This window comes from Scophthalmus maximus, chromosome 1, assembly GCF_022379125.1.
Source record: "Scophthalmus maximus strain ysfricsl-2021 chromosome 1, ASM2237912v1, whole genome shotgun sequence".
NCBI classification, from domain to species: Eukaryota; Metazoa; Chordata; class Actinopteri; order Pleuronectiformes; family Scophthalmidae; genus Scophthalmus; species Scophthalmus maximus.
The window spans coordinates 13,498,478-13,520,000 of NC_061515.1; the positions used below are offsets into that span (position 1 = coordinate 13,498,478).

A 21,523-nucleotide genomic window follows, 5' to 3' on the forward strand; every position below is an offset into this window, starting at 1 on the left:
CATCACCACGGAAATAGTGATGAATCAATAATCAATTTTAAAAAATCATCAGAAGATCACAGGATAATTTCACATGTTTCAACTCTGTCTTTATAAAATATGAGTATGCCCACATGAAGCTTTAAGGAAACATTGGTTGCAGTAGTCTTCCCTCCTGGGAAATGAAGGACAAAATCCGCAGTCCTAGTTTTGCGCAAGACAGTTGAGCTGAATCTAATATGAGGCTTTAACAGTCAGATTTATCCAACTCAAGTGGTTCTGTTCCAAAGTAACAGTCTGTCTTCTCTGAAATTCCCTCTTTGTGTTTCCCTGGACAGTGTTTCCTTGCTGAGATGCAGCAGAGGGATAGTAGCACAAAGAGCGCCAACCCACACGGTTTTACTAACTCAGACTGTGGAAGCTCAGGCAGAATTTTGGATTGTAATTCTCCTTAGAGAAAGGACTGTCCCTCAAATCTGACATTGAAGTCAGTGATCACCCATTGGCCAGTAATCAACAGGAATGAAAATATTAGTTAGTTGCAGCCCTGCAGTCAAACACTACACTACTCATACATTTTATTCCGCATCAATTTGTAGAACACAGTGCTGTGTTGTTGTTCTGATCAAGAGTTGCTGATTCCGCCTTTTTCTCTGCCTGAGTTGCCTTTGTCTCTGCTGTAAAATTAAATGCAGATTAAAATAAGAGATGAAGAAATCTGGGAGTCATGTCATCGCCATTTGGTTGCAGCCTCACCATTGTTTTGTGTGTTTGAGTGTCTTGTCTACATAACTGTATGAGCAGCTACAAAGCACCAGCACCCCTGGCATGTCATGAATATTCTATCAAGCTGCGGTCTGTTAAGAAATCCTCAAAACTAAGCCTTGTCACCTGTTGTAGATGGTTTTTCCCTTTAATGCGCCGGGATTTTGCCCTTGTCAGTGTCAGCAGAGGGAGTGATGCTCATTTTCTCAACTGCACATCAGCGCCTCGACACCACGCAGTACATGTGGACGGACACGCATCCGTCTCAGAACATACATTCCACAACTGCACATTATCACACACACACACACACACACACACACACACACACACACCACAAATACAAACACCAATGCTTCTACACATGCTTCTACACACACATTGGTGGTTCTCAGCCTCCTGCTGGTTTTAACAGCCCACCAGAGTCCAGTCTCAGCGTGTTGTAACATGCTGACTCCTGCAATATCCCTCAAATCCCTTTCAATTAGCAGCTCCTACGCTGGTCCTTCGACTCTGTGCAAACCCAGGGTACAAAGCCCGCCCACATACACACGCACATGCTTGGCGCTTCCACACGGACATCCATATGTGCCTATAGACTTCTTGCATAAACCCAATTGCACACATATATATACACACACACACACACGCAAGCGCACGCATACACACACAATGAGGATAACACGCCTGCATCTGCCTATTATGCACATCCACGTTGTTGGCTCTCCCTGAATATTTAATGTTCGTTTTGCAAGACTGCACCATTACCTAGAGCCTGGGAGCACAGACCCAGCTTACTTTACTGAAACACTGCACTAGTCTTGAAGGTTGTCCAGCATTAGCATGGCTTGTTTCGGCTATGGGGGAGGCTCACAGAGCTGGATGTTCCGGGATATTACCAGAAGTTAATGGGCATTTTTCAACATTACTCACAGCTGCTAAAGGATAACGTTTAAGTTGAGGTGGTTCCCAGTCCTCACATTTTTTTCCCCCAAAAAATATTCCAAGAAATTGAAACGGGGTGAAGTTGACTTTGCCATTTTCTGGGTTATCTGTCTGAGTGTTTTTCTATAAGCTCTACCTGTTTTACTATATGTTTTCCCAGAGTGTGTTTTGAATGAATATGTGTTGTGGAGCTGTGGTCCCAGTGCAGTCAAAATACTGTCATTGTCCCCACCTTCTCCCAGTGTCTCTGCCAGCACTTGCATTACACAGACAGGCAAGGTGCAGGAACCTGCCAAACCTCACTTTACTCCACTGGCATGCTTAAGAACTCGCACTCTTATTTTATTTTATGTGTGTGTGTGTGTGTATTTACTGTATATCTTTCGGTATTTCTGTATGTGTGTATGAGTTTACAGTATGTATGCACAGTTTCTTTTGTGTATTGTGCATCTCCGTCACGCTTGTCACCACTCTTAGACGGGACTTTTATCAGGCGATCATGCCAAGACGTATGAAGTTACACACAAAAAAAGAGACTCTGATTCTTCCTAGGTGTGGCTCAGCCTTGTGCTGCTTTCAAACGGCTGAATATCCCAGGCATAAAAACATCCAACACACCCAGAGTGCACATAAACAACGCAAAGAAAGATGCTTGACAGACATTTTCAGGTCAACAGCGGACACAGAACATTGAGGTCTCAGCATCAGACAGGTTTCAAAGAATCACCACAGCAAAGCGCCAACCCCCTGCATGTGTAAATGCTTCTAATAAATGCATTTGGTCATAACTTGTACAACAACAACAGCTTGTTCACACACACACACACACACACGACTGAGTTGTTCTTTCGAGTTCCACTTACCGTTCATGTGACTGTCAGCTTGAAGTTACGGGGCACGTCACGTGTCTCCTCTTTTAAGGGAAGAAGCTAATGCTAACCGCCCTCGGCCTCACCTGTGTGATCGGTACGATACGCCGTGATCACCCGGTGGTTCCTGCGCAAACTTTAGGAGGGAAGCTCAAACGTTCTCTGTGTGATTCTAATCCCCAGATCATAACCATTTTGCGTCAAGCTAAAACTATTTAAATGTTGTCTCAGGTGCAAGCTAATATGGAAATGTTGCATTTTAAGGTTGTTTTTTCCCCTTGGTAAGACAAACATTTGATCCTTCCGGACAGTTAGGAGACTTTGTTGGATCACTAAAGTAACTTTAGATGTGCAAGCCGCTGACGGGCAAGAGGTCAGACATCATGTTTTTTTACTGTGGTTTCCATGGGGAACGTGATGTCACAGAATGTATGGAGTAAACGTGCGGAGAGCTGAGGTCACAGTCGGGGCTAACACAGTCGTGTCTCTGCTGGATGTGCAGATTTCAGATTGTCATTAAACATCTTCCTTCGAAATGTAGGACAGTCAAAACGTTCATCATTGTTGAAATTATTTGATCATCGATTCCTAATCTACTGAGAATATATTGAATCTGCTCGCTTCCTCTCAGACATACAGTATTTTGAGACTTATTGGAGGAAACCTTATGACAGTTGTGCCTACACAAAACCCCTCTCATTTATCGATTTGATTGTGTTTTTGTTGTAATGCATGTGCTTGGTGTCATTGTGTGTTTTGTTATTTGTGCGCTGCTGCAAGTCAAATTACCCTTAGATGGACGATAAAGAACTGAACTAAACTGAACTGAAACTGAAACCTACATGCAAATTAAAACAAAGCAATATGCATATGACACATTTTTACAAATACTATTAAGTACACTCACCTCTTCTACAATGTAGTTAAGCGAAGGTGGGGTATTATTAAAACTTGCTTTGTGTTCATTTGTGTTGTTCAGATGACCTGGATTTGTTTGTCATTATACTGTAAAGAAAGCCAGTATCCCTTCAAACACAGAAAAAAAATCCATAACAAAACAAGATAATTCAAACAAAATAGAAAATATTGATTGTGAGTGAAATTTGTGCACTATAGGTCCTTCTAATTTTTCTCTTGCCTGTTCCCCCAGGTAGGCTGGTGGGAGAATGGCGTGCTGAGGCTGCGATACCCAGCCTGGTCCCGCTATGGGCCATTCCTTAAACCACCTGATGATGCCCAGCACCTGCGCGTTGTCACGCTGGAGGAAAGGCCATTTGTCATCGTGGAGCTGGCAGACCCTGCATCCGGGACGTGCATCCGGGACTCAGTGCCCTGCAGACGACCCCTTAATGCCAGGTTTGAATTCACTGGATAATAGATAGAGCTCGAGAACATTTTTCTGATTTGTTTTGGGTTTGATGTGTTTTGGTAATAATAAGAAAAGTAGCAGCTTCAAAAGCCCAAAGCTCTCATGATGCCATCCAATTGAGGTGACATCAATCACCTATCAAATCTGTGGCCTTGGGAAAGAGCAGGCACACATATACTTCGAGGTTTATGCCTCGACGCAGAGGTCCAGGGTTCGAATCCGACCTATGACGATTTCCTACATGTCTTCCCCCCCGTCTCACCTAGCTGTCCTGTTAAATTAAAGGCGGAAAAAGCCAAAAAAAAATAATCTTAAAGAAAACTGTGGCCTCTTCACTCCCTGACCATAATCAATAACGGAGTGCTCTCCAGAGGATCAGTGGAATGACTCAGGGATCTGACTCAGATATGACCACAGCAGAGCTTTGGTTCATCAGTCTCTGAAGGGATGACGGCACCTGTCCTATACTGGTCGAACAAGCCTGTCACCAAGGACTCGGCCACAATATTCCTTTTCTATGACAATTTCCTTCTGTGTCCTTTCCTTTCCTTTTTCTTTTCTTTTGGAATTTATCCAGTGTACAATTATACTTTAATATGGACACAGATTTTAAGGCTTTCTATTTGACAATTTTTCTTAAATTCTTTACTAATCTGTCCCTTTTTATCCAAATCTTTCCCAGTGCCATCAATGAGGGCGTGGCTCCCATGAAGCAGTGCTGCAAGGGCTTCTGCATTGACATCCTCAAGAGATTGGCCAAGATTGTTGGCTTCACCTATGACCTTTACTTAGTGACCAATGGGAAACATGGGAAGAAAATTGATGGGGTTTGGAACGGCATGATTGGAGAGGCAAGTCTTGGTGTGTTTGTGTGTGGGTGTGCCAGTGATTCTGCTTGCCTGTCCTTACGATTAAGTGTTCTCAGTGTTGGTCGCTTGAATGAGTGATGGGTGATTATGTCTGTTTGGGTTTATATTTGTACCTCTGCATATTTTGTGTTGCATTCTCGGCCCACAAGTTGCACAGTAGCATTCCTCCGCCTGTGCTCTTTTGTTCTGGGTGAATGGTTAAATGCTGTGCATCACATCAATCGCTGTGAGAGTTATGGCCACTTAACCACTGCCAACAATCAGACAGCTGTCATTTCTTACACACACGCACACACACGCACACACACACACACACACACACACACACACACACACACACACACACACATTCAAATGTGGACATTAAAGCACATTTTATGGACAAACCTGCTTGTATCTCCTGTAAACACATCCCTACAGTGTCTTTATCAGCAGAGATGTCTTTAAGACGCACACACACACGCACACACACACACACACACACACACACACACACACACACACACACACACACACACACACACACACACACACTGTCTTGACACCCCTGGCTAGTTGCTATTAGTCCTTCCTATTGTCTTGGCAATTCCCCCCCCCCCCCTTGATGGGGGACACTTGATGTGTCCCCCATCAAGAAAAGACACAAAATGCTGGCAGAAAAATAAAGACACAAGCACAAACACACAGAAAGAAAGAACCCACACACATGCTCACGCACACTGAGATCGATATGGGGGCTGCTGTTTCATTGAAGCGCCACGCTGTTTCTATATTTGTCCTGGAGGGAACTTGCCAAACACCAGTTGTCATGAGTTCCAAAACAGTTCCACTGCACTCTCCTGCTCGAGCATTTATAATAATCTATTTTGGCATGCAAAAGGCCAAGTAGATTTTAATGTCAGTCTTTTGATCAGACATTCCAAAGCCTGCCATTCTTTGATCAGGTAATCCAGGGCCTTGGCAAAGTTGAGAGGAGGGTGCTTCGCTTTCCGCTTCGCTTCATTTTTGCTCTGAAGAGTGGATGTGCCATGTCTAATGTAGATTAACATTTCCCTTGTACAATCAGCCGACTCAGCGGTTTTCAGGTTATTCTAGATGGTAGCATGGAGGGGATGCACGTGTTCATTATGTGTACCAGACTGAATACTTGGCCTTTGTCATGTAGGCATATCCAAGGTTGTACAAAGGGCACAGAAATGTTACCATCTCACCCCAAAACAAACCTTTGTGGACTTTGTCTATCTACAACCACAACAGGAATTTCTCTCTTACCACTGTTTTTTTTCCCCCTCTTTAGGTGGTATACAAGCGAGCGGACATGGCCATTGGCTCATTGACTATCAATGAGGAGAGGTCAGAGGTTGTGGATTTCTCAGTCCCTTTTGTGGAGACAGGAATCAGTGTCATGGTCTCCCGTAGCAATGGAACCGTATCACCGTCCGCTTTCTTAGGTAAGGGGCTTTGTTTATGGGTGGCGTCTAACAGGCGTAAAGGATATAATCTAATTGTAAAGCGTTGAGTTTGCATAAAACGCCTCAGTCTTTGGCTGCGGGTCCTCACATTTAGATTAGCCGTTACTTTTTCTTAGCTGCCTATATCTTCACAACTTAAAGTTTCACGCTGTCAGCAGTCTCACGGCTCCAGTGGGAAAGCAGTGTTATTGGCCTATAGGCTGCAGTGAGATGATTGTAAAAGAGAAACAGCGTTTATGAACTTAAGGAGAATATGCTTGCCCCAATGGTTTCTATTTTCACAGCACGTATGTTTACTGTGTATATAATGTATGAAACATCCATTCTACTAACAAGAATAATATAATGTCAATAATAAAAAAAAATTTGGTTTGTTTCCTTTCAAAGAGCCCTACAGCCCAGCGGTGTGGGTGATGATGTTTGTCATGTGCCTGACCGTTGTGGCTGTGACCGTCTTTATATTTGAGTTCTTCAGCCCCGTGGGCTACAACCGCAGTCTCCAGAATGGCAAGAGTGAGTGATGGGTCTAAGATGTTTCTCTGAAAGATGGCTGTACCTGCACTGTCACTGTTGCCACATGGACCAAATGGACAAACACTGAGCATACTCCTGGAATGTGAAATCATACTATACTCTACTTGTTTTCATATTACCCGACCGGACAGTTGTCGCATGCACAGATGGACATGCTACCGTGAGTCTTAAACTGTGCATGTGGCGGAGAAGAAATTAAACCCCATAGTTTGTTGAACTATGTCCAAGTCTTCTTGATATGGAGGCAGCTATTTATTATTCAACAGCATAGTTTGTACCCCTGTGATATTCAGTACCCCTGATGCCAATATCCAGCCTGACTCGCCTCTTTTAATGCATGATTGCTGTGCTCTACATAATTTTGCCCCTCTGTCATCCTCTCATATATTCCTTTCATTCACTCTCCTCTCTCTCTGTCCTTCCTCCTTTACTCCTCTTATATACAGGCAGGAGTGCTTGAGACCTTTGAATGTTGATTTTAGCCATATGGTTTAATCGTTCGTAAGATTACACTACAGGATTGAAAATTGCAATCCTTGAATGCTATAGTCACCGCCTTATGAGCGCTGGTGTCAAAAAGCCAGCGACTTCTTTTTAATGTGGTAAATCCATTTTTACAGATCATTCAGGAAAGTATAATTTTAATCATCTGCTTCATCTGCACTTTTGTGCCACGTACTGGCTGGATTGCTTTGTAGAAAAAAAGAATTATGTTGCTACTACTCATTACACTCAAAAGTCTTTCTTTATTTCTCACACTCTTTCCCCCTCCGTCATTCTGGGTAGAGGCTGGAGGGTCTACTTTCACAATAGGAAAGTCTGTTTGGCTTTTGTGGGCCATTGTCTTCAACAACTCTGTGCCAGTGGAGAACCCCAGAGGAACCACCAGCAAAATCATGGTGCTGATCTGGGCCTTCTTTGCTGTCATCTTTTTGGCCTCCTACACTGCTAACCTGGCTGCTTTCATGATCCAGGAGGAGTACATTGACACTGTGTCGGGCCTCTCAGACAAGAAGGTACTTCATTGCTAGAATACTAATTAAGTAGGGAAAGCGGAAGGCGAATTAAAGTCTTAGAGCGAGCCAAATCCCATGAATTTGAATGTTAAATTAATTAAAGCGCAGAAACTTAGAAATGAATAAAATCGCATTCAACATAACTCAATTACCACAGTTCCCAAATACTTAAAAAGACATTGCTAAATACTTCTTTAAGTCCACTTACTGCTCTCTGTTCAAAGATTTGACTGTGCATGGACTGTTGTAAGTTAGTCTGGAAAGTGGACAGAAATAGGTCAGACAGATTGGTGCACAGCCTGGTGTGTCTCATGCCCCTTCCCTCTTCCTCTCCTGCCTTCCTTTGCTGCGATAGTTTCAGCATCCAGAGGAGCAGTACCCGCCTCTGAAGTTTGGCACGGTGCCCAACGGAAGCACAGAAAAGAATATCCGCTCCAACTACCCAGACATGCACCAGTACATGGGCAAATACAACCAGCGAGGAGTGGAGGATGCCATACACAATCTCAAGACCGGGTCTGTTTCCCTTTCCTACCGTCTTGATGTTTTGCTCTCTAGTTGCTAAGTCTCTATTCAAGCATGCTTGTGTATTCAATTGAAGAAGTTTGTTCAAAAAATGTTCAAACTTTCTTTGGGCATATATAAATCCATATTGTTGTTTGTCTGACAGACAAAATTGTTTTACCTTCATTCTCTTACAAGACACTGTACAACAACAAGTTTAAAAGGAAACATTTGAGGCATAAGAAATACTCTCAGCATCCATTCTTTTTTTATTTTATTTTATAAATCTCAAAAACAAATAGAGGATGTCAATCTAAAAGGGTTAAAACGAAGTAGAAGCCCTTTTTGTCAAAAAAACAAAAATGGAAGAATGGACATGATAAGACTAAATGATTTAAGCTACAGTACATGAAATCTATGATAGATTAGAGGATTTGGTCCCCACAAGCGTTAAGTTAGCAATTGAATTATTATATCACAAGATAGTCAAAAAGCAAATTTACAGTATTTTTTTGTTTTTCTCCTCAGATGGAACATATTAAATAAAAGCTCTTTTATGAAGACCACAGGCCCAAATGTAATCAGATCTGTCACAAATGACAGTACAATTTCAAAACCCCTATGTACATCAACCTATCTGATGAATTAATATTTAGTTTTTAATGTTCTCACTCATATACTCTTTGTGGCACTCTTTTCAAACCAGACTAAGATTTCACACATTTTGTCGCCCCTTCCTGCTTTCCTGCACATTTTCTCTCACCTTTCCACTCTCCACCTTCACTGCTATCTCCACCCACCCACACAGTGCAAGCAGCGTTTCCCTCTCCAGTTCCTAGTAGAATCTCAATCACCCGTCATGTGTTGGATAATCCCAGTTTACTTTATCCTAAGCCTCCGTCGCGTCTCTCCCTCCCCATTGCTTTGCCACCACAATTATAACCCAGTGTTAACCTGCACAAAAATGAGAAATTGGTTCTCATTACTTATATGTCCCTTCCTCTAACTCCTCTTGTGCACTTCCTCTCGTTTCTCCTTTGGGTCCATTCTTTCCCCTCCCAGTGTGCTTTCTCTGTGTCTGTATTTAAACTTTATAATCCTCATCACTCTCTGGCTCTATCCCATGTCTTTTCCCCCTAGCTGAAGTGTGTAAATCCCCCCCCCCGTCCTCTCTCCCTGTAACTGCGTTCTTCGCACCATATAAATCCCCATCCTCCTGCTCTCCACCGCCTCCTCCACCACCTTGCCACTAACTCTATACTCACACATCTTTCCCTGATCTCTGCCTTATTTTATTCTCCTTGTGTTTTCACTCGTTTCGCCAAGCCTGCTTTACTATTCCAGCCCTACTCCCCTTTCTTGTTATGATTTAACTTTGTATGCCCTTTTCTATCATTGTGCGCCTGTCTGCTGTATATTTTTGCACCCCAACTTCCTTCCCAGGTACATTGCAAAGATCCACCTTTACACCTCCTCCCCTGCCTTAGTCGGTCTCTCCATCCCTCCGCTCCCTCTCTCCCATTAAATGATGAATGAATTTTCCCTTGATCCCTTTACAGGAAACTGGATGCTTTTATTTATGACGCTGCAGTATTGAACTATATGGCCAGGAAGGACGAAGGTTGTAAGGTGAGGACTTAGCCACAAAGGCACTTTAGCTCACACACCATGGACTCAACATACATGTTTGCCTCTTGGTCACTTTCAAAATATCTGCTCATTGTCCTTTTTTCCAAGGTGATGACCATAGGCTCGGGGAAGGTTTTTGCCACCACAGGCTACGGTATCGCCCTGCACAAAAACTCACGTTGGAAACGTCCTCTTGACCTGGCCCTGCTGCAGCTGGTGGGAGATGGTGAGAACTATTGGGAGGGGAGGGTAGAGAGGGAAATAATTAGAACAATGGAGGGACAAAGCAAAGGTTATGGGTAAAATGACAAGATAGAGAAACGATGCGGGGGGGGGGGGGTAGATGAATGAGTAGATGTCGAGAAGTGGATAGGGGAGTATAAGGTGTGGAGAGAGTAATGGCTGTAACGGGTTTTGATTGTGACAGAGGGAATAGTGGTGTGTAGGAGAGGGCTGATGGTGCTGCTAAAGAGGTTTGTAGGTCTCTTTATTGGCCAGAAGAGAGGCTGAGAAATATAAGAGGGGGTGGGAGCAAGAAGAATGTTATTTGCTCATTTCAAGCTTTGCAAAAATTACTTGATCCTGATGGTGAAAGTGCAACACCCCCCCCATTCTTTTCTTTTCAATCAACTTTCTATCTGAATTTCACTCTCTTTCCATTTTCTTTACTCTGACTGTAAAACAGGGTATAATTGTGTGAGTCAAAGTTGTAAAAAAAAAAAAAAAAGGATCATCGCAACTTGTGCAGTGACAGATTAACACTCATTAGAGATTAGCTGAGAGAGACACTGAGCGTGAGGAAGTGTGAGAGAAAAAAAAAAGAACTGAGGAGAAACACCTGAAAATATGCTGAACACGAGTGGTAGGAAGAATGTGCTGAAGCAAATAGAGTCATAAAAAAAAGATCAGATGATTCGATAATTTATAGCTACAGTACGGGCATTGTCAGTATGCTGTCTGTCCACTGCACAGACTTGTGTCGAGGATTAATCCATGGGACAACGGTTCCTTGTGTTGTACAAAGAGATTCTGTTTTTAGCAGTAGCTGCCACTACACTAATGCTTGATTGTCATTTTACACAGTCTGCCACACGCATTTATTGTCTCAATCGGATGCTGCTTGTTTGGCTTTTCCTCATGTTTTAAATCAGCTTTGCTTATGGCGTGGCGGACAAAGTCCTTTAGCTGTTTCTGGCACGCTGACACTCTTGCTGCTTACACACTGATAATGCCAATTTGGTGCCAAGATCTATTAAATGAGACTGATGTCTGGAGCTGAATAGCTGGACCTGAAAGAGGATGTGTGTGGAAGAAAAACAGAGTGCCCAGACAGCCATGACTGTGTCTGCTGTTTCTTTTAATTCTTTGGTACATGCCCTTGTCCTTGCAACTGTTCTGTGCAACAAAACCCATAATATCAGCTGTGTAAGCTGGATGGATCTATTTACAGGGTGGCATTGAATGCGGCGGGTTTTAGTTACAGGTAGGCATTATTGGAGTGGATTACTAAGGAAGAGGATTAGTTTGTTGGGATGCGGAGGGAGGGAGTGGGGGCTCACATTCGGCGTGCCCTCTCAACAACCACCCTGCGGCTCAAGGACTCGGCATCACACCTTCAGCTTGGCTAAATCATGTCACAGTGTTACATCATTATTGTACCATGCTGTGTTGAGTCATATCATTTTACAACTGCATTAGAGGATAGAGGGACACCAGAGGAGTGCGCCGCTGCTTTGTCAACCCTGCGAGTGTATTGTTCTCCGTGTTGTAGCCTCTGGTGATTCACACCACAGCTTTAATGGATGGTCCATTGATCTCACTACAACTTGTTTCCTGATAAAGGAAAAAAAAAACTCCTGTGCAGCAATATTTCACTGCTTTTTCTTCTTATCAGATCCACCTCTATTTTTTTTTTGCATAGTATCGTGATTTTGATTCCAAGAATATATTATTCAGTGAGTAGATAGAAAATGGTGAAAAGCTTGGTTTGCAGCTCTCGGCTGGCTGGGCGTGATTTTTTTTTTTTTCTTTTTTTTTCTTTTTCACTAATCTTGCAGTGAATGCCGAGAGGTTTGTCATGTAGTGATAAAAGCATGGGATTGGACAGGTCACGGTTTACTGCTCAACAACTGTGGAGCTCGGCATCTCTGGACATGTCTGGAATTGTGCCACATCTGGCACACTGCCACTTGCACGCACGCACACACACAAACATGAAGGCACTCAAACACTGTTTCCTTTATTAAATAATGTCTTTGTGGTGCATGCCAGCTCTGCGTTTGCAGTGTGCCAACTCTACCTGACCTGACCTGCCAGGAACGACAGAGGTGGAGTGCGGATTTGACACACCTGTCAGATTTGGCAGGCGTGAGCTGGCTGCGACTGAGAAGTTGAGACAACTGCCACCACAAAGGTCTGAGGGAGGGAAGAATTAGGCGCAGTGAGAAGAGAGTCAGATTGTAAAAGAGGGGAGAGACGACGTAGCACAAGATGAATCACTGAAAGTCAAATGGCAGGAAAAGCCAGGAGATGAGACTTAGAGCTTACAGAAAGGATTTGGCTGGGACTTGTGAAGTGGAGGGCAGACATGAGACTACCTGTTTATCTGCACCCTTCACTAAGACACTTGCTATTTTCACATCAGGCTCCTGTTTGGACACATTGCCGTGACTGAAGGTCAATGACACCGATAAATCTTCCTCAGCAGGGCTTTACTAAATACAGACCTCTGTTGTCGCCCAATGTATGTGTGTATGAGTGAATCTGAGACAGGGAGCTGTTACCTGAATCTGCCAGTGGGCTGCGCTAGCACTGTGTCCAGCTGTTGCTCTAGCTGGAGGCCACGGCTGATTGGCTAATGATGTTCTACAGGAGACACATTAGCCACATCACACAGATGACTGAGTCGGCTTCATCTAAGCTACACAAGCACGGCTGATGGCGGCACGAATGAAAAGGCTTGAGTTTGAGTTTTTGCAGGGCTGCGTAGTGTTGCAAGTGGATATGTGACTCGTCAGCTCTTAAACCCTGCTCTTGCCGTTTGACTTGAAATAATTCAGAGACTGTAATCTGCAGTAAAATGCAACCTTCAAACCTGGTTATTGCAGTGCTGCTCATCCTGCCACTTCTATTAGTGTCGCAGAAAGTTCTCATTCTGTTGGAGAATACGCCTCTTTAATTCCATCATGAATCATATGCTGCATCTTTTGGCTGTCCATCACTATGGTTACACCAGCAACCGCCACATCCAATCAAGCATTTAGTAGGGCAGCTTGGTTTCGTAAGGCCACTGAGATCATAAATGAAAAGGCAGAGTGGTCTTGCCTGGTTTTTGGTAGGTTAACAGATGGGAATCTTGAATCCCAGAGAGCTTACCACCTTGATGGAGATTCTGACCATCCCTCCAGCACAATTAAATGATTATGATCTTCTCCTCTGCCTCTGTCCCTCCCTATAGGTGCACTCTCTTCACACTTTGCCCTCTTTTTTCTCTCCTCTCATCCCGAAGCTGAGGAGTGTTACCTATGTTTGTCATAATGACACAATCTCAGCCTCTCATCCTCCATCTATGCTTTCCTTGTCCCAGCTCCCTCCAACTCTCTCTGTCTCTGTCTGTCTCATTTCCCTTGGTGCATTTGTGGACAGAGAAGGAATACCACTCCCTCTCTCCTTACAAAACATTCCTCCCAACTCTCTTATTACTTCTCTCCTCCTCTTCCACTCTTGTTCAACCCAACCATCTCACTGTCGCTCCTTGTCTCCCTTTCTCCTCCTCTCCTCATTTACTCTGGGTTACAATGTTGAGATTAGGTTGTCAGTGCCACTTCATTGTTTTGGACTCTCTCTCTCTCTCTCCTTCTCTCTCTCTCTCAGTCTCAGTTTCCTTCCTCTTTGTTACTTTGGACACTGTGGGTTTTTTGAATTACTGACCTTTGAACTTGAGGAGACACCTTGGATAATGGGCAAACACCAAGAGTACTGTGTACTGTACCTGTGCTAGAATGCTCATTATCCCTATCTATCTATCCATCCATCCATCCATCCAATGTTTCTCTATCTGCAATCAGTACAATGTTGAAATAACCCCAAGCCTCACAGCCTCAATTCTTCTATCCAATATGATCCACTCTCTCATTTCTTAACATCTTTTTCCAGTCTTGTCTTTTTTCCCTTTCGCACTTCAGTCCTCCTCTTCTCCTCCCTCCATTTTCTCGCTCTTTTTATAAGCCCTCTCTAATTGTACCCCCTTCTAACCTCAACCATTTCCATTCCCTTTCCAGATGAGATTGAGATGCTGGAGCGCCTCTGGCTGTCAGGTATTTGCCATAATGACAAAATTGAGGTGATGAGCAGTAAACTGGATATTGACAACATGGCCGGGGTCTTCTATATGCTGCTGGTGGCTATGGGCCTCAGTCTGCTGGTGTTTGCCTGGGAACACTTGGTCTACTGGAAGCTGCGCCACTGCATGGCCACCAGTTCTGGCAAATTGGACTTCCTCCTTGCAATCAGCAGAGTAGGTGTTTTTGTGTTTTAAATGTTTTCTGCACTAGCACCAAATCCTAACTTTCAACCTGTTAAAACCTTGTGGCAAGTTTCCCTACAATTTAATGCCCTTAAACTACGCAAACTGCCTTACAACAGAAAAAAAAAATCATCGGTGTGCTGTGCATTTAATCATATTCACCTACGTGTAACCATGTGTGTTCATGCCTTATCTATTACTGAGTGTGATTTTTTTTTTTGAAAGGATGAGTCTGGGGTCAATTCAATTCCACTCAGTCAATTCCGGGGATTAATTGAAATTCAATTCTGCTCACTCCCTGGATATCCTGTTCATTTGACAGTGACCTTGACAGAAACTGCCCACACCATATGCATGTGATTATTGTCGCTGCACTGATACTTTATCCTTTTTCACCAGTGTGTTTTATGCATTTATGTATGTAATTTCATTAACCAAACAGTGAACAACTGTACAATAAATAGGAATGGATATTTATATGGAAAAATAACAATCTTGCATTTCTTTTGAAAACTGGAATTGTAATTGTGTTGCTGTTTTATGATTTCCATTTTCATCCACTCCCATCTTTTTTCTCTCTCTCTCCATCTCTCATGTACATTTGATAGAATGTCTTTGTACGTGTGTAGCATATCTGCATCTGTACACATTTATGTTGTCAAAATGTGTGCCATAATATTTTTGCAACATTATATCAAAAGCAACCTATATTTTATTCACATTTTCGTTGCAGGAAATACTGTTTTATATTTTAATGTATCTTAATTAATAGGATCTAATTTTACATAGAGATGATTAATTTATGTTTTCTCTTTTTCTCAGGGCATGTATAGCTGTTGTAGCTTTGAGGATGAAACAGCGCCGGGCGGAGCTAAATCTTTGCCAACTCATCACCATACTGCAATGGTTACAGTTCCATCCCAGCCACATGTTGTCTCAACGTCAATGACCAACCCAGTAATTGTATTGGCGCAACAGCAGCAGCCACCACAACAGCAACAACCGCAGCCTGTTTACAAAACACCTCTGCCAGGCTCTCCTCCCACCGTGGTGCATTCTGGGACAGCACTGGGACCCTCCAACACTCCCGTTGCTGGTGCACCTCTCCCTTGCACCACCTTCCTGCCCCGGCCAGACCGTAGACTGGCCGTGGTGGATCGCTGGAGGCTGCCCAAATCCGCTACAGCTACCAACCCTATGGCTGGAAGGTATCCCATCACTGACATGGGACCCTTTGCCCAGAAAGTCCCACCAAACTGGACTTCAACTGCTGGAGGGGGTGGGGGACTTGATGGTTATAAGAGATACTATGGTCCCATTGACCCTGAGGGACTGGGGCCCTGCATGGACCAGCAGGCAGGGTCCCAGACCCCCAAGACTATGCCCAGGGGCCACCCCCAGCCACCTCCAGCCAGTGTGGCCTTCTACTCAGAGAAGGGCATGGACCACGGGGTGGGGAAGAGGGTGGTGGGAGGTGGCAGCGGAGGTCAGGGGAAAGGGGCTGTTAAATCTCTGGGCACTCCCAGACTGCCTCCTAAGAGTCAGGCCCCTCTGCCTCCTACACCCCCACTGCCACACCCTTCTCCCCCTCTCCCCTCATCCTTTTGGAGGAAACGTAGACCTAAGAAGCCCAAAGAGCCTGGAGGGCCACTGTATGAGAACATTCTGCCCCTGGGGCAGAGGGGAGCAGCACGAGATGAAGTGAGGGAGGGAGGAGGGAGAAGGGCACGCCCGCTCTCTCCCCCGCTCTCACTTCCTGTGCCAGTACCCCTCAGCCCCTCATATACCCCTCCATCCCCGTCTGCATCCTTGCACTATACGTCCTCGTCCTCTTCGTCAACCACATCGTCCACATCCACATCCTCATCTGCCTCATCTTCTCGCTCCACCTCTCCCACCTACTCTTACAGCTCCTCTAGGAGCACGCGAGACAGGACTGGAGGAATAGATGGAGAGGATGATGATGACGATGAGGAGCTGACAGAAGAGTCAAGCCTCCTCCTTGGTAGGGGGAGGGAGAGGGAACGTTCAATCATCCGACCTCGTTCCCTCAGCCACGGGCGCCTGCCACCACCCATACCCCCCAGGAAACCACGTACATCCTGGGGTGACAGAGAAAGAGAGAGGGAGAGAGGGGGGAGCCAACTGTCTCAACTCCAAGAATGGTGGGCAAGCTGGAGTGAGAGAGAGAGGAGTGGAGCAGGTGGAGATGCTGATAGGCAAAAAAGGGAAAAGAAGAGGAGAAAAGAGAAGGAGAAAGAGAAGAAGAAAAAGAAAAAGAACAAAAAGAGGAAAAAGAGGGAAGAAAGGGAAAGAGAGCGCGAGAGAGAAAGGAAACGGAGAAAAGTGAAAAAGAAGAAAAAGAAGGCACTGAAGACAAAGAAACGGAGGAAATCAATTGGGGGGAAACGTTCTGAGCCAGAGGAAGGAGATGTAGAGGCAGATAGGGAAGGAGAGGTAGAAGGAGAGAGGGAAGGAGAAATACAAGACTACTCCTCATTTTCTGCTCAGTATCGGAGCACATTTAGCGAGAAAGGGCGGGATTCGTGGGAAGGAGAGCGAGAGAGATGCAGGAGAGAAGGAGGGGATGATGGCAATGGCAGGGAAGAGGAGGAGAGTGGCAGAAGCAGAGAAAGGCATCCCAAATCCTCACACTCCCATTCTAGACATCGCACCCCCAGTAAGCGCTATCCTAACCTAAACAAACTCCCGGCATCGGTCAAATTTTGGGTAAATGGAAGAGGAGATAACTCTAATACTCCACCAACATCCCTCCACCCACTGCTTCCATCCTCTAAGCGGAGAAGAAGTGGAGGGCTGGACAGAGAAGGTAGTGGTAGAGTTGGAGAGCGGCGTCCATTGTTAATGCATTATGAAAAAGAGAAAGCACAGACAAGAGAAGGGCTATCTTTCCATGAGTGGGACTCTGAAAATGATGAGGGTGATAATGATGAGGACGAGGAAGAAAGGGAGAGACTGAGGGAGCGGGAGGAAAGGAGACGGAGAGCAGGTAGGGGGGCAGTGTCGGAGTCGGAGAGGGACAGGGCCAGGGCAGAGGAAAGTTACTCAGATGAGGACTCGTCAGGGGAGTTCGGACGTTTTGAGAGGTACTGGGAGGGAGGTGCAGGGGGAAGCGGCACAGGGATAGGAGGTATAGGTGGAGGAGGCTGGTTCTTTGGCACCTACCCCTCCAGAGAGAAAGGGGGCAGTATCAACAGTCGGGATGATTCCTTATTAGGAACTCGGGCCGAGGGCTGGTTTGGTGCTGATTTCTGGGGTTCAGGGCCAGGAGCAGGATGGGGATCAGAGGGAGGACTTGGAGGGCTAGGCTCACAGTGGCCGCCACCCCCCACAGCCTTCCCTCCTCCTCGAAGATACTGGTCAATGGATAAGATCCCTGTGAAGGGAGAGAAAAAATGGAAGAGTGGAGGGGGGAAGAGCAAAGGGAGAGCTAGGGACAGAGGGGAGGAAGCAGGACGTGCAACCATGTGCTCCTGTAACCTTTACCCCCAACCCCACCCTTACCCACATCCCCACAGTCGCTCGCACACCTCCCACTCCAAGAGAGGAACCACAACGCTTTCACATAGCCAGGAAGAGCTTCTCCCCCACTGCCACAGCTTCAGTGGAGGCTCTCGCCCCAAGCCTCTGCCTCCCAAACCAGATCAGGCCAAATCCGGCAGCCAATCTAACCTCAGCCTCAGCACACAGCCCACGGACCATCCACCTCAGCCATCACCGTCTCCACCACAGCAGCTGTCCATGTCTCCCACCTCCCTCCCAATGCCCATCCTGCCTCCGCCCTCCTCATCTTCTGTCTCACCAACAGTGGGGGTAGGGATGGCAGGCCAGGGACAGGCTCAGGCTTCGGCCAGTGCCAAACTCCAATATCAGAGACTGCGCTCGGTGCCACAACCACGGAGGTTCTACTCGCCCCACCTGCCACTCAAAGCCAAGAGCCTGTGCTCGCGCCGAGGGTCAGCCCATTTCTCCAGCCTGGAGAGTGAGGTATGACAGGGGGAGAGGAGAGAGGGAGACGTGGGAGCGAGCACCACTGCTTGTGAGAACCATGGCGCCATGGTAGCTGGAGACAGAGACGACACAAGAGATACAGCTGCCTTGGTGACCATAGGTAATCAATTAGCGACGATCACTACGGGAACTAATTTGGACTGTAGTTCTATTGCCAACACTTCTTTGTGTGAGAGCAACACTACCGCCGCCCGCTCCATTGTACGCGTTCTGGTGAGGGCGACAGTGAGACGCCACACCAGACTGAGCTATATCCGTTTGGATGGTTCCCATGATGACGAGAGTGAAGGTGAGGCTGCAACGCTGAGGACGGCAGCCCCAGAACTTCTCCTCCGCTCAGAATTGAGGCTTGTGATGTCATCTTCGGTTCTCCTCCCCTCCCCGAATCACAACTATGGATAAGAGTAGTCTCCAATCTGTGAGTAATGATGTCATATTTGTACACACAAACCCACACATTCGCGAGCAGACACACACACACACACACACACTCACACAAACAGATATAAGCTCAAAACGTCTCCCTCCCTCTGGCTTTGAGAACACACCTCGGTGGGATGCGGAGAGACCCACCCTCTCCCGGAAGATGCCAGTGTTTGGTCAACAGACTATGCCTCCCTTTCCTCATTGGCTGAAGGCTTTTGAACTGGATTATTGGACTGCTCCTTGATGTCGGAGAGACTGCGCCCTCCTCTTCCCTTTCGTAAATCAGTTGATATGAAAAGCAATGCAGTCACCTCTCCCATGCCCTCTTTCTGCCTGATAACCTTTCACTGGGCAGTGAGGACAGTGCTATTTATTTGCCCTTTGACCTCATGACACCATCAGACCCATCTAGCTCTACTCCAGGACCATCTACGTGATGTCATGTTTTACTAGGAACTCTTTTAACAAGTAAGATTGAACAGCAACCACTTCTCCTCCTTCCTGTTGGAGCTTGTCCTGTATTTGAACAACAAACTGATCTTTAAGAAGAGAAATATCAATAAGAACAAAAAAGACATGTAGCAGATTTTCTTTAACTGTCTTTTCTTTTCTTTCCTACTCAGACTTTTTCTCCCCATCCCCTCTTTTTTATTCTATCAATATATTTCTCTCACTGTGTTAGTGTTTTTAATAAGGAGCAGACTGGATGTGGCTAGTGTTGGAAGTGGGAATGATTCAATTGCAGTGCCAAATTTCCACTCAAGAGCTTTTAAGCAAGATTGGTTTTCAAGCAATTTATTTTCATAGTATAAAGTCCCATTTCCTTTCTACATGTGAGCCACACACAATTCACCATCATGTAAGTGGATCAAGGGGAAGATTGGTGCAATATCTGTAATTGGCACTAGATGGCTGCATAATATTCAAATAAGCTGTGGAGACAATTGTGCAGGAGGCTTCTGGCGAGCTTCATAATTGCAGCTACATGATACAGAGAAGGGGTTTGAAGCTATGAACTATTGCTTTTTATGAAAGTTGCCATTCATGGTTTATTCAGAGAGAGAAAAGCGAATTGAAACCAAGTGCGGTGCATTGTAAAAGCTCTCTTAGGATATTATAATATTACCCTACCTTATTGCATCTGTGCAGAGTTTGTAGATGATGGATTATATGAAGCACAATTCTCATTGTATTTTTCAGACATGCGTGCCATAGTTGTAACCGCACAATCTACAGGTAACATGTTTTGCTGATAGGTGAAAATCTATTCGGTTGATGTTAACTCATGTTCCCATTGTGGACAATAAAATTCACTGTAATCCAGGTTCATGTAACAAAGTACCACACTTTGTTGGACGAGACACTTGGGCTGAGGAAAAGATATGGTACTATTTCCTTTTTGGCAAATAAGACTGAACGATATACTGTGAATGGTTTGCATCCAGTTTGAGGTGCACACACAATAGCTGAGACTTCACTGAATGCGGTCAGTAATAACTCTTGTTATCGAGATTCTCAGATGACTGTTTGACTTTGAGCAATATTCCCATCTTCAATGTGACAGAGATGCCTTTTTGGCACATCTGTTTGCATATGAGACATTATTCTTGCTTTTCCTCTATTTTAAAATGAGATCATTTGTTTCAGCCAGAGTCAGATGTTCCATAACTCCAATGATTTTCTTAGATAGGTAGATAGATTTAATCTAATGTAGGCTGATAAATTTACGTCCACAGCACCTGGCTCCGGCTGACCAATGTGAATATGAAATGCTACTTGTTTAACAGAATGTAACATTGTTCCTTCTGTGAGCTGTGCCAAAGCCATCTACTTTATAAACGGTGCCAATGTTGCCAACATTGTAACGCATACACTCTCAATTTTCATAAGGTCAACATATCCAACTCATCTCTCACACTAAGACCAGCCACAGCCCAGCTCTTCTTATTGTAGTTGAATGTAGCTTTGACCTGATGTAGCAAAAGAACACCTACCTTTAGACTTTATAGCTTTTTGGATGCTGTTGATAATGGCTAGAAGGAGGGGGTGGGGGGTGGGGTTGACCTGCTATGTGAGGGACTGTGCGTTGTGTTTGTGCATGTTGTCACAGATCGAAGGGTTAGACGACCTTCTCAATTCCCCTTTTAACTATTTTGCCTTTCAGTGAGAGATACTGTACCTTTTATCTGCTCATGTATTGCTTTTTTCTAGGTCTGTGTGGGGCAATTTTTTTCAAAAAAACAGTCTGTCTTTGTTTTTACAGAAATGCTTTTGCCTTTAGCCATCCTTTGGAAAAACTCCAGAATCATTGCATGTTTTGCTGAATGAAATCTCCAAGATTTGTGGCAGGAGGGTTGTGTAGTTCAATTGTAGAATGTTTTTGGTACCCAGGGCAGCCGCCTTTCAGTGAGGTAGTGTGTTCGCTCTACTCTGCACCCCAACAGTGGAACCCACGGCAACAGTTCGACTGCTTCCTGTGTAGTAGAACACAGTTATTTTCAACCAATCAACAGGGCTTAAACCTGCTATGTCATTGAGCATTATTGATTTCTATTGAGGCGCTAATACTTAAGTCTGTGACTGCATGAA

The 21,523-nt window shown here is 45.0% G+C and overlaps 1 protein-coding gene across 1 annotated transcript in view; it reads left to right on the plus strand.

The window, feature by feature from the left end:
- The window catches only part of LOC118314521 (glutamate receptor ionotropic, NMDA 2D), a 47,691-nt gene that overhangs the window by 23,688 nt on the left and 2,480 nt on the right, over positions 1-21,523 (plus strand). The window contains exons 7-16 of the mRNA XM_035641033.2: positions 3,709-3,914; positions 4,610-4,778; positions 6,094-6,247; positions 6,656-6,781; positions 7,589-7,818; positions 8,174-8,334; positions 9,882-9,951; positions 10,060-10,177; positions 14,232-14,467; positions 15,299-21,523. The exon at positions 15,299-21,523 is cut by the window's right edge and continues 2,480 nt beyond it. Of these exons, the coding sequence (XP_035496926.2) occupies positions 3,709-3,914; positions 4,610-4,778; positions 6,094-6,247; positions 6,656-6,781; positions 7,589-7,818; positions 8,174-8,334; positions 9,882-9,951; positions 10,060-10,177; positions 14,232-14,467; positions 15,299-18,490 (4,662 nt within the window). The 3' untranslated portion in view covers positions 18,491-21,523. The remainder of the gene's footprint in view (positions 1-3,708; positions 3,915-4,609; positions 4,779-6,093; positions 6,248-6,655; positions 6,782-7,588; positions 7,819-8,173; positions 8,335-9,881; positions 9,952-10,059; positions 10,178-14,231; positions 14,468-15,298) is intronic.